Source organism: Vombatus ursinus, unplaced genomic scaffold (assembly GCF_900497805.2).
Source record: "Vombatus ursinus unplaced genomic scaffold, bare-nosed wombat genome assembly UNPS02014799.1, whole genome shotgun sequence".
NCBI lineage: Eukaryota > Metazoa > Chordata > Mammalia > Diprotodontia > Vombatidae > Vombatus > Vombatus ursinus.
Genome location: NW_020954577.1, coordinates 10,467,586 through 10,480,595, shown reverse-complemented (window position 1 = coordinate 10,480,595; position 13,010 = coordinate 10,467,586). Strand labels below are relative to the sequence as shown.

General features: G+C 44.5%; 1 protein-coding gene across 2 annotated transcripts in view; it reads left to right on the top strand.

Moving 5' to 3' along the window:
• The window catches only part of DNAH11 (dynein axonemal heavy chain 11), a 315,578-nt gene that overhangs the window by 201,001 nt on the left and 101,567 nt on the right, over nucleotides 1–13,010 (top strand). For both annotated transcript variants that reach the window (XM_027872105.1, XM_027872104.1), the window contains exon 54: nucleotides 7–149. In XM_027872105.1, coding sequence (XP_027727906.1) covers nucleotides 7–149 — 143 coding nt within the window. The remainder of the gene's footprint in view (nucleotides 1–6; nucleotides 150–13,010) is intronic.

The window sequence follows — 13,010 nt, the reverse complement described above, 5'->3', positions numbered from 1 at the left end:
GGCCAGGAGAAATCCCAGATCTCTTCAGTGATGAAGATGTGGAGAAGATAATTTGTGGAGTTCATAATGAGGTCCGTGACCTGGGCATCCTAGACACAAGAGAAAACTGTTGGAAGTTCTTTCTGACCAGGGTGCAGAGGCAGCTCAAAGTAAGGATTCAGCACCATCTGTAAAAGACAATTAAAATGCCATCGTGGGGGCTGCTGGGGGAAAGGGGGAGATCCTGTTTCAGGACTGGGAATGTGGGCTCAGAGATCAGCTGTTCACGTTGAAAGAATGCATGGGTTTCCCAGGGCAGGGTCTGGGATGTGTCTCCACTCACTCATCCATGTGCTCCAAGACATCAGATCATCTTGGTAGCCTGACAATACTGAGGTCAGAGTAGGGCACATCCCAGCCCTGGAATGCTATCACCTTTGGGATGAGAACTTATACCAAAACATAAACTACTTAAAATAGGAAGAGGACAAAACTTGCATGTTGCATTAATATTTTAGAGAGCTCTATAGGTGAGTAGATTCCAGTTATCTCAGTTTGTTGCAAGAAACCCAACGAACTCCACCTATTTTGGGAGCAGATCCCTGGCAGCTAAGCAGGCAAGGGAGGCTACAAACATTTCTTAAGTGCCTACTATGTGCCAGGCACTACAAGCAATAAGAAAGATGTTCCCTGCCCTCAAGGAGCTTACATTCTAATAAGGGAAGGCAGTGCACAAAAGGGAACTAAAAATTGAAGGGGGCAGGAGGAAGGTACCCATGTGGGGGAGGGGAATGAAGGTTGGCTGGCCTTGGCCCCTCCCAAAATGGAGGCACCAGGAGGAACACCAGTGAGAGAAGTGGGTTGGCATGATGGAGGATTGTCCAGGATGAGGAGGCCTCGGGCCCTGAGAGGATGCCAGGGTGAAGAGGTCCATCTGTGAGAGGATGACAGTTGGCCGACCTGGGCCCCAAGGATTCTTAGCAAACTAAAATCTGTTCTTCCAGACTACTTCAGATGAGTCAGTGAATTTCCATCTTGAAGAGACCCTGTTGGCTCTCTGGTCTACCTCTACCCCAAAGGAATCCTCAGATCTGACCGAGGTCATCCAGTCTTGCTTAAAGACTTCTGAGAAGGGAAATCCACCACTTTCTCAGACAGCCCAATCCCTTTTAGGACAACTCTAATTGATAGGAAGGCTTTTTTCCCTGACATGCTGCCTCAATTTACCTGCAACTTCTACCCACTGCTTCTTGTTCTGCCCTCTGAGGTCAAGCTGAACAAGCCTAATCCCTCTACCATGGGGCAGTCCTTCAAGTGCAGAAAGACAGCTCCCAGGTGTGCCCTGAGTATTTTCTTCTCTAGACCTATCATCCCAAATTCGTCAGCCAGTCCTTATGTGATGTAGACTCGAGGCCCTCGACCGTGCTGGTTTCTCTTCTCTGGATATTCTGGTTTATCAATGTCCTTAAACTGTGGTCATAAACATTTCACAATCTCTCCTGGTATTCCTATGGACAAGGAGAGAGATGGGCGGGCTATGTGACAGTAGGTTTTGGTGGCTTTGGGCAGAACTCAGAACCATGGATAGCAGGTGAAGAGGCGAAGCTAGATATTTCCTAAGAAGCAGAGCTATGCCAATGGGGGCTGGGCTGCCCCTCAAGGTAAGGGTGTTTCCTCTCCCTTGAAATATTCCACCAAGAGCTGGATGACCACCTACACATGCGCTATAGTGGGGAAGGGTTTTTAGGCCATGAACTGGACTTGGTGGTTGCAGAAGTTCCTTCCAGGTCTGGAATTCTGGGATTCTGGTTAGATGAGCAGACTTCAAAAGTCATCGTTAAAAAATGCTTCATTTCATTTGAGAGGCAGGGTCCTAGGAGAGAACCCCAGATATTGTGTCAGTTAGCATTTTTATCAGTGATCTGAGAGGCAGAGATGCAATGCAGGCCAGATTTTCAGATGACACAAGACTGTGAGGAGTAGATTGGATTTCAGAGTCAGGAGCCACCAAGATCTTGACTATTTAGAACAGGGTTGGCAAACTGTGGTCCCCAGGCCAAATCTGGCCAGCTGCCGGCTTTTGTACAGCCCGCAAGCTAAGAATGTTTTTTTTTTAATTTTTCAAAACAATCAAATTATAGTAACGTGCAAAAAAAAAATCTCCGAGCCATTTGTGAATGTGTTTTTGTTTTCTTAGAGGGGACAGGAGCAAGTTGTGAAGGGGCCATAACTTGAGAGCACTTTGCCCTTGTCTCCTGGGCCCTCTCCATCTAGGGGTCTGCTCTGCCTGTTTGTCTGAATGACAGCTAGAGGCTGCCTACCCTGTGCAGTGCATGTGACCATATTCAGGGGTGAGTGTGAGCTGGGGCGCTTGCTGCCGAGCTTCCACTCCACGCCGTAGCTTTGCTCCCTGCGGCCCATTGGAGGAGCTCTATTGACATGTCCCTCCCACCTGTGCAGATAAAACCATGCAGAAGGTACACCACCACCGAGTAACCAAGGGTGTCCTTTCAGAGCTCTGAGTGCCTGTCCTCCCAAGTGCCTCGTGCTTTCTGCAGAACATACTGCTTTGGGTTGTCCTGATCTGCAATGTACTTTCCAATAGAATTCTAGAATAATAGTCGAAATGGAAAGAAGTGCATGGAGACTGATGTATTGTCTGCAGCCTGGCAGGCAGTCTTTCCCACTTACCTGGGAACTCACATGTGTCCATCCCTTGTATGCAAGCATGGGTCATGGGTCACAGCTTAGAGCTGCGTGGGGCCTCAGGGGGAAGCTAGTCCAACTCCTTCATTTTACAGGCGGGGAAACTGAGGCCTAGAAAAGTTAAATGACGTGGTACCACAGGCAGTAAAGTGCCAGAGGCAGGATTTAAAACCAGGTCCTTTGTCTTCAGAGCCAGGACTTTTTCCATTCTGCCATCGTTCATGAAACAACTATCCTGCCCAGGTACCTGAGACAATCAGGAATTTCCCTTCTTTCTCCATTGCTACTACTTGGTATAAACCCTATCTCTCTAATTCCCCTTCCTCTATCTTTCCTTCCAACCCACTGTTTCCTGGGACCTTTCCTCCTTCATTTCTACCTGTCCCACAATTCTCACTCTCAGGGTCAGTCCCAGGGGGGCAGCTGACAGTGGGAGAAAGTGTCCCCCTCCCCTTCTTCCTCACACCTCTCCTTAGCTCCAGTGCTAAAATGCCCAGGTTGGTCCAAAACCAGGAAAGAGGAATCTCACTCCAGTTAGCCCAGGTGTCCAAAGATTCCATAAGCCGGTAGCAGAAATGAGCAACTTTCTCTGGGATAGAGCAAAGAAGAGGGTCTTTCAGTGGTCCATTTCCATTCTCACCAAGTTAAAAAACCCTCATAAAATTCAAATAAGGGCTGTGTATGCTTGGTTTAAGAACCGGAAGAAGAAAAGCTGAGAGACCAGAATCTGCTCCACACTGAGCCAGAGAGGAGAGAGATTTGGGTGGGAGTAATGGAGAGAAGGGTGGTGGTGGTCAAAAGGAGATCAGGGAGTGATATCTCTCAAGCTAACAAGTATTTAAGAACCTGCTATGTGCTAAGCACTGTACTAAGCTCTGGAGCTACAAAGAGAGGCAAAAGACAGTTCCTGCCCTCAAGGAGCTCACCTTCTAACAGGGGAAGACAATGTAAAGTTGAAAAGGGGAGGGGGGAGGTGCCCTCATTGGGGCCCGGTGGGGAAATCCAGGGAATGAAGGCTATCTGGTCTGGACATTCCCGCAAAATGGAAGCTGTGGGAGAAATTCAACAATGGGAGAACAGAGCCTCAGGAGGGGAGTGAGAAAGCAGTCGAAGTAAGAAGAGTGAAGCATGGTTGGGCTGGGCCCTCAGGCTTGTAGAAACACAGGTGAGTGAGGCTGAGCTTAGAGTCAACCAGAACTGAAGGGGGGCTCCCCTGACTATGCCAGCAGGAGACCCAACTGCAATGGGTCCCAACCCTTCACTGTTCCTCTGCCTTGTTCCATCAAAGTCACCTTCTTTACCCTAGACCCTTTTCTAGACTATACCCTGCCACAGGCTCTGCAGATATCCCTAATGACTTGGTGCTAGGGGAATCCCCTTTCTCTTCTACTCTGTGGAAGGTGGGACTTGGACAGAGGTCACTTTTCACTGCAGGGCTTGGGGGGATGCAACCCCTTCCATTAAACTGTAATTCTGCATTTATTAAATCCTCACAGAAATGTTCTTCACATGGGATTCCTCACAATTCTGTGCCTCTTGGAATCCCTAACTTTCTTCAAGCTCAGATGGCATGTTATACATGGTACCTTTCCTGATCCCCTGGCTTGCGTTTCTCTTGTCTCCCCATGACCCTGTATTTATTTGAAAATATTTTGTAGAGAATTATATACGTACCAGCTGTCTCCTTCGGTAGACTGTAAGCTCTTAGAGTTTTGTCTTTGAATCCCTAGCGGCTCGTACAGTGCCTGGCACAGAATCAGCACTTAAATGCTTGTTGATACCTTCATTCAGTGATCAGGTTATATAGAACAGTTAGGGTAGCCTTGTACTTCTGGTCACTATAATAATGATAATGATAACGACTAACATTTATATAGCACCTACTATGTGCCAGGCATTGTGCTGAATGCTTTATGGTTATTATCTTCTTGATCTTCACAACTCCAGGAGGTAGGTGCTGTTATTATCCCCATATTACAGAAAGGGAAACTGAGGCAAACAGTTTAAGCGAGTCGCCCAGGGTCACAAATCTAGTAAATGTCTAAGGCTAGATTTGAATTCATGTCTTCCTATATTCCTGAATATTAGTATTTCAATAGAATATAAGCTCCATGAGGGCAGAATTTTTGTCTTTGTATCCTTAGACCCCAACACAGTGCTTTGCACATATTAATAAATGCTTGTTGAGTGAATAAGTGAATGAGTTTCATAGGTTTTTGCAGGCTAAGTTGGAGATAATTTATAATATATCTTCAGGGAAATGTGTCATGAATTACTAACAATTTGACTTATGAGAACTTTAGGACCAAAGTCCTTTTTTGAAATTTGCAGATTGACTTCTAGAATTGACTAACTGCTTCAAGAAACCCTTGGAATTCTATTGTTTTCCTTTTTGAAGGCATTTTGTCAAACTATCCACACAAAAACAACTAAGTGGATGAAAAATGGTGTATGTTTAGATTACTATATGAAGTTGGATAGGCAGCCTATTGCAATCATCCATCTGTACACCTACCTGCAAATACTGCAGATAGTTGATGGAATGGTCTAGAAATGAATAGAAGGCAGAAAGTGGGCTAGATTGCCTTTGGGAAATTAGAGCGCTTTTAATGACCCCTAACTTAGCTCTCATAAAAAAACCCCATTTTTTTACATCAATATTCTTCCAATAAAGCTGTATGGCTACAAATTACATACTGTAATACCATAATTTCCAAAGATTCATGATGCAAGTCATCCAAAGTCATCCATTCAATGGACAAATGCATGGTATGTACTAACAGACTGTGTCACATTGCCCACAAAGAATTGTAAGAAATGACATAAAGGGATATCATCAGACAGGTCTGACAGGAAGAAGATGTGGGACCGTCATGTAGTGAGAGCAAGAGATAACAGATGGCACCATGTCTTTGGTCCATCATTACCTATGTAATGTCAAGATCCTGAGAAAGACCAGCGCACTGGGGAGACCTTCCCTTCCAACATCTCCCCGTGGAGAATTTATAGGAAGACATGGATAGGAGTTGTCTACTATAAAAAGGCAAATATGAGATCATAGGAGAGTTAAAGCATTTGGTGTCTAGAATTTCTTAAGGAGAACCCTGGAATCTGCATGGATATTTTCTTGGGACAAGGAGAAGAGGACACCTTAGTACCAATCCCGGCACCATCAGAGCTCAGTTTGAGGAAACAATACATTATTGTAAAGCAAATACCAAAAGGAGAAAACGATTTGACTGGAAGGTTATAGACAAACCCAGAGTAGAGGAGCCTCCCCAATCACAGACCTTGCAACCTCCTTAGAAATGCCCTTTCATACCCATGAGACCCTTGGCCTAATTGATTGCTGGACCCAAGGCAAGGCAATGCCACATGAATCAGCAGCATCAGAGTATCAACTTCCCTCTTTGTACAACCAATTTGTCTGTGATTTTCAAATAAGGATAAAGTCCTTGGAAATGGAAGTCTAATTTTTCTTCTCTCTGACCTTCTCTTCTATCCCTATAATCCCCATGAATCCATTACTGCCTAAAAGGGTCAGGGATTCGCCCTTTCTTCTCCTTTTCCCTGAGGCTGCTACCTTGACAGGATTCTTTAGGTCCTTTTGTATGTAAATTCACAGTTCTGGAAACAATAACAGGAGACATTGATTCACACCTGAGGAGAGACGCTCCTCTCCTCATTAGGCAGTCATTAGTATTTCCACGTTTCTCACAGCCAACGCCCTAGTTCAGGCCCTGATCACCTCTTGACTAGACTGTGGTAATATCCTCCTAATTGGTCTCCTTGCCTCTGGCGTCTTCCTGTTCTAATCCATCTACTACACAGCTACCTGCTGCTCACAAAGCATCAGGGCCTGCTTGTGGCCTCTAAGAAAAAATACCAAGTCCTCTGTTTGACCTTTAAAGTCCTCTGCGGTCTGTCCACCCCACTCCTCCCATGCTATTTCTCATCCAGTCAAACCATTCTATTCTATTTTTCCTTGCACACAATGTTCTATCTCTTGCCTCTAGGCTTTTGCAATGGCAGTCCCTGTCTGGAACACTGTTCTTCCTCATTTCTGCCTCTTGAGATCCTTGAATCTTCTCAAGGTTCAGCTAACACACCACTTCCTTGTTTAGGGACAAGGTGGGTGAGATGGATAACCTTGAAAGTGTCTTCCGACTCTGAGATCCTGCGATTTTCTGTGACCTTGGACAAATCACTTACTGTCTCTATTAAAAATCAATCACTTACTGTCTCTAAACCTCAGTTTTCTCATCTGAAAAATTGGAATAAGGTCCCTACTTCCCTGCTGTATCTTGAAGGTTTGTTGTGATGATTGGAATGGCATAATGGGTAGATGACCAACCTTACGGGAAGCAAGATCTGGATTCAGATCCTGACTGGCACAAATACGGGTTGTCAAATTACTGAACCTGCCAGTGCCTGGGGCAAAGCCCTAAAGGCTCAGCTTTGGTATAGTAGGAGGGACCCAATGATGTCACAGTATGACACGGCACACGTCAGGGTCAATTTATGTCATCCTCATTCAGTCTTGGGTTTAGATGGCTTGTCCTCTCTAACTCATTGAAAATAATTTCTTTCCAAGACCACGCCTTTTTCTTTTCTTTTCTTTTGCTTGGAGCCTTCTTTCCATCTCCTTTGAGCTAGGAGCCAAGGCAAACTGACTGTCTGACAAGGACCAGTGAGCCCACCTGGCAGGTCAAGCTGAATTCTGTGGAGTTCCCACCCCATTAACCATGCTCACCACTGAACACCAATCCCCAGTGGGAATGCAGGGACAGTGAGAAGACGTTACCCACAAGCCCCATGGCACAGCTTCCATTACGGGGTAATCCAGACGGTCTGTCATTGGCTCCCATTCAGAACTGATGGATGGGCACCGAACATCATCTCAAAGTTGTGGCCATGTGCCCTTGTGTTTTTCCTTGCAGAATGAGAGTTTCCCTTTGTAATCTCTCTTTTATTGGCTTTCCTTGACCCAGCCACCTTCCAGCCTGCTTTGGTTTATATCCTGGCTGATTGCCATAGGGCACAGAAACCTTACTTACTTAAGCAACAGTGGGTAGGTCCCTGCTGCTGCCTCCAAAACCTGGCCCAGAGTCCCTGCGTTGCCTCTGTCACTACTCTAACAAAGTAGTAGCCATAGAATTTGGTTCACTTTTAAAAGCACAAGTTATTCCTTCATGAGTCACAAAGGAGAAATTTGGCTAGATATTAGATATGCAAGATGAAGGTTGCTGTCTTTCTCAGCTTTAAGGTCAGTTTAAAAATTTATGCTTTTAAAAACCAGCTGTAGTTTAAAGACTTCTACCTACTCCCACCCCTCATCATGGTATGACGATGACCTTGAGGTCACTAGGGTTGTTCTGCAAACGTTCAAGCCCCGACATGTTCTTCCAAACTAAAAAGGCACTAAGTTCACGTCCAGCAATAGCTAATACACCTGACAGCTGACGACAGGCCTGGCCAAGCTCAGAGAGGCTCATTGCCAGAAGGAGGACCATTGGACGATGACTATTTTTCTGCCATTGAAATCGTAAGACATGGAGGAGGTTGTGACTTCTGTTGGAAAAGGGACTAGCCACATGGATGAAATTATGGACCCTTGAGATGAGCCTAGAATAGTAAGAAAAATGAGGAAACTTTCAGAACCCGGAGATCAAGCCCCTCCCCCCTCTCGTCCATCTTCCCAACTCCTTCCAAAGTAATTCTCTTTAAGCGCAGATCTGACCGTTTGATTCTCCTCCTCAATCAGATCCAGTGGTTCTCTATTATCTCTAGAATCAAATATCATCTTCTCTGATTAGCTTTCAAAATCCTTCCCAGTCTGACCCCAGTCTGAAAATTCCAGCCTTGTTGGAAATTCCTCTTACTTCCACACTTTGGAATCCCACCAGACTCTCCTTGTCTCTGTCCCTCTCACAGGACACTCCATCTCCCATACCTGTGTCTTTTGACTGGCCGTCACTCGTGCCTGACATACATTTCCTCCTTACCTCTGCCTCATATAGAAACATCCCAAGCACCATCCCCCCACCCAAGTGCTAGTGCCTTCCCTCCCAGCCTACCTTGTATTGAATTCATATTGAACATAGTAGGCCTTCAATAAAGACTCACTGATTAATTGGTTGGACAATAATACTTCATCACTGACCATCTGGGGAGATCAAGACATTCTACAAACTTTAATCTGTAGTTCTTTATGAAGACGGATGAAGAAATATATTTAATAGTTAAGTGGCATAGTGGATAGAGCATTAGACTTGGAATCAGGAAGTCCTGAGTCAAAACCTCCCTCAGACACTTACTAGCTATGTGACCCTGGGCAAGTCACTTAACCTCTGCCTCAGTTTCCCCATCTGTAAAGGATAATAATGGCACCAACCTCCCAGGGGTGTGAGAGGATTTAAGATTTCATGAGATTCATGGCCTATGTAAATGCTAGTTGCATAAAACTAACTCCTTGGAGTATCACCCCTTCGTGCTTTCCTTAGGATAGTACATTTAGGTACATTTGGAACCAGCTCAATATCTGGACTTGAGTAATGATGGCTGAGCCATTAATGGCTTAGCATACGTGTGGAAACAGGCATCTGTCTATGGCTCTGGACTACCCTTAGGAGGTTTTTGGCTGCTTGAAATTTTGATCAATGACTTCAGAAAAATCCTAGAGCTAAGAGTGATAGCTGCTGCTTTAGGTGGTAGAGTCAAGGTCCAGAAAAGTCTCAGGCCATAAGTTTGGGCCAAATCTAATAAAGTGAAGGTTTCTAAGATATATAGAAGCCTCCTGACTAGATATCATACCTTGTTTTTATTTTTATTTTTTTATCAAATACATGTAAACAAAAATTTTTACCTTGTTTTTTTAAATTTTGAGTTCCAAATTCTTTCCCTCCTTTTTTTCTCTTCCCTTCCCTTGACAAGATAAGCAATTTGATATAGATTCTACATGCGCATTCATATCATGAATAATTTTTTCAAGTATTTTATTTTTTCCAATTATACGTAAAATAAAATTTTGAGTGCTAACTTCTCTCCCTCCCTTTGGCTCCTCCCCCTCTCCTTAAGAAGGCAAACAATGTTATACATGTACACAGGGAGTCAGGATTTGAACCCATGTCCTCTGACTACAAATGCAGCCCTCCTTCACTGCCTCATGCATCTTCTGGTTACACAAGCAAAAGTCCCTGCCCCTGCCTTATGTTACACTGTCCAGAAAAGTTCAAGTAGAGGGGTTTTTAGCTTTAATTATCCCACTGTTTGTTTGGTTCTTCTGGCTTATTTTACTTGGGAAAGAATGGCCTAAACCAGGGGCGGGGAACCTGCAGCCTCGTGGCTACACATGGCCCTCTGGGTCTTCAAGGACAGTCCTTTGACTGAATCCCAACTTCACAGACAAATCCCCTTCATAAAAGGATTTGTTCTGTCAAACTTGGACTTGGTCAAAAGGACAGGTAATGGCATCAGTGAAGCTGGTAAAAGCCTGTCCAAAGAAAACCTGGAGGGGGATTTCGGAAGAGTCAATATTAAGAGGATAAAGCATTCACATGTTGGGAATGTTTCTCATCAAGGCCCCAGGACTCCTCCAGGCACGCTCATCCTTGGGTCACATCTTATTCCTGAGGACTCTTGAGAGCCTTTGAGGATAAATGCACCCAGGACTTCCAGGTAAAAGCTTTATGAGGTAAATAGGAAAGAAAGTGTTGTTTCGGTCTAAAAACAAACTCGATCAACTGGAAAAGAAATGGGATAGCTTTGGCAATTCACATTTCCATTACCTGATGAAATAGAGTGAGTCCTGTTGGCGAGGCACAAAGAAATAGATACTCATGATGAGATCATAGCTCAAAGACATTGGAATACAGTCCAACACACAATGAAAACGAGATCATTACAAAGGAGTCACAATGAATACCTGTGTGGGCAGGAAAAGGTGACTAGAATAGAAAATTCTATGGTATAGATTCCAAAAGCAAATCTGTGGCATCCCTGCGTTTATAGTCACAGGAAGCGCATATAGGCTCATTTAAGGGTTCATTTTTACATATGAATATTTACTTTTAAGAAAGAACGTTGCTCCACCGACAGGTGTTTTTCCTTTCTTTCTTTCTTTTAAATCCTCATTGCTTCAGCAGTCTTATATCCCTATCTTTCATTATTTTTCTTTCTTTTAACTTTGCTTCTCATGTTCCCTGGGACCTTCAGACCCATTTTTAGGAGAGATTTTCTAAGTTGGAAGTGTCCATGGTGATTATTCATATGAATGAAGGAAAAGTGTGTATTAAGTATTTACTGTGTGCCAAGCAATGTGCTAGCACTGGGGATACGAATATAGAAGGGAGGGAAGGGGCTTGAAGCATGGTCTTGAAGCTGGAGCCGGTACACTGCCTATGCGAGCAGGTAGACTCCCTGTGTTTCCCATTGAGATAAGAACTGGCCGTAAGAACACAGTGGGTCATGTAGAGCCAGAAGGGGCCTCAGAATCCAGCCCCCTCTTTTCATAGATGAGGAGACAGAGATTCAGAGAAAGGAAATGATTTTCCCAGCATCACACTGTCATAATAGTCAAACTGGCTCCCAAATAGAGGTCTCATAACTCCAAATTCAGTGGCAAAGAATGTGGTCTTGAGTCATGGGATCCAGGTTCCAATCCTACCTCTTTTCATTAACTCTCTTCATGACCTTGGGTAAGTTGTTTTACTATCCTGGGCCTCAGTTTCATCAGCTTTAGAACCGGGGTATTGGACCACCAACAGCAGTAACAATACTAATGAGTAAAGCTGATGTAAGCTTCCCAAAGACCCAGGGTTTCCCAGAGCTCACATTCTGTGTTTTTATGACTGCCAACATTTTTCCAATCTCAACAAGAATTCTTCTGAGCTCTTTGCAACTTGAATTTGGAGGCAGCTCCATAGGCCATGCCATCATTCCAGATACTAAGGAAAATTCTTGAGCCAGAAGACATATTGAAGGGGACAGGATTCAATTTATTCCAGCTAATTTCCACCATGCCAGTTTCATTTGCCAGAAGCTCAGGGTAGACAACCAAAGAGCACCTGTCTCTTTAAAAAATCTAAATACAAACAACACCAACAGGCTTCTTCAGGGGACTCTTAGCATTTAAGCTTCCATTAGCCCAGAAGCATGGAGGGATTCTGTAAGGAAACATTTGAAGCATTGATTGATCCCTCTGGGAGTTTCCATAGCATCCTCTGTGGCTTCTCTGGAGTCGTCCTTGGGTTCCTGGGGGAAGGGCAGGGAAGGGCTTACATTCAGACCATGCAGCTACCAAGGCAGCCTCTACTGGGCTAAGGAGATGGCCCTTGGGATCCCAGCATCGCAAAAGAAGGGTTGGGAGAAGGAAAGCTATTCCAGGGCTTGGGGCCTTTCTGCAAACATTTGGAGATAGGAAATGGAGTCTGGAGGAATGACTGGGTGCCCCTCCCATCAGAATCACTGAGGCTCTGACCCTGGTGAGTAGCTGGGCTCTGATTTGCCTGGATCCAGGCCTCCTCATTTCTCAGTCATCTCTAAACCGTACTCTACATGATTCTGTCCCCTTCAGGTATTGTCTTGTATTTGTATCCCTAGAACTTTGGCCAATGTCCATTGTACAGTAACCGCTGAATAAACGTCGTCCTTCTGTTATCTGTCACTCTTTCCTTCAGTTTGGAGTTTAAGAAGGAAGACTGTTGAGCACCTGCCTGTGTTCCCATGAGGAGTGAAAGAGAAGTAGGTGGCAAAGACCCTTTCTCTTGAACAGTTTATCATCCGATTAGAGGCCCTCCAACTTAGTTGTTAGCTCATGGCAAAAATAAAACTGTAGATACTATATTCTGTAGGTTAACATTCCATTCATAAGTAAAAGGAGGCCTTGTGATATACTGGTAAAAACCCAAAACTTTCATAAGATCCTACATCTAGGGCAATAAGGGAGCTCAACTTCCATCTAGTTCAAATCTCCTTATTTTACAGATGGGGAAACTGAGGCAGAAAGCTGTTTAATTGACTCACCCAAAGTAACATGGTAGTAAAGAGCAGAGACTCCTTTTTGTTAACAAATAAAGAAAATGAGGCCCTTTCTCCTCCTTCACCATGTGAAGAAAGGGGCCCTAGTTGGGCCTGGCACTTGCTAACCCTAAAAGATTTCAGAGCAAAGAACAAGTGTGACCTTGTCTGGACTAAGCCCTGGGAAGCAGAGAGGATAGGCTTGCTGAGGAAACATGGCCTGCCTAGATTTTAAGCTGCCAGAAGGCAAGCCTAGAATTAGATCTGGAAGGGACAGTAGAAACCATTAGTTGAGGTCCAACCCCTTC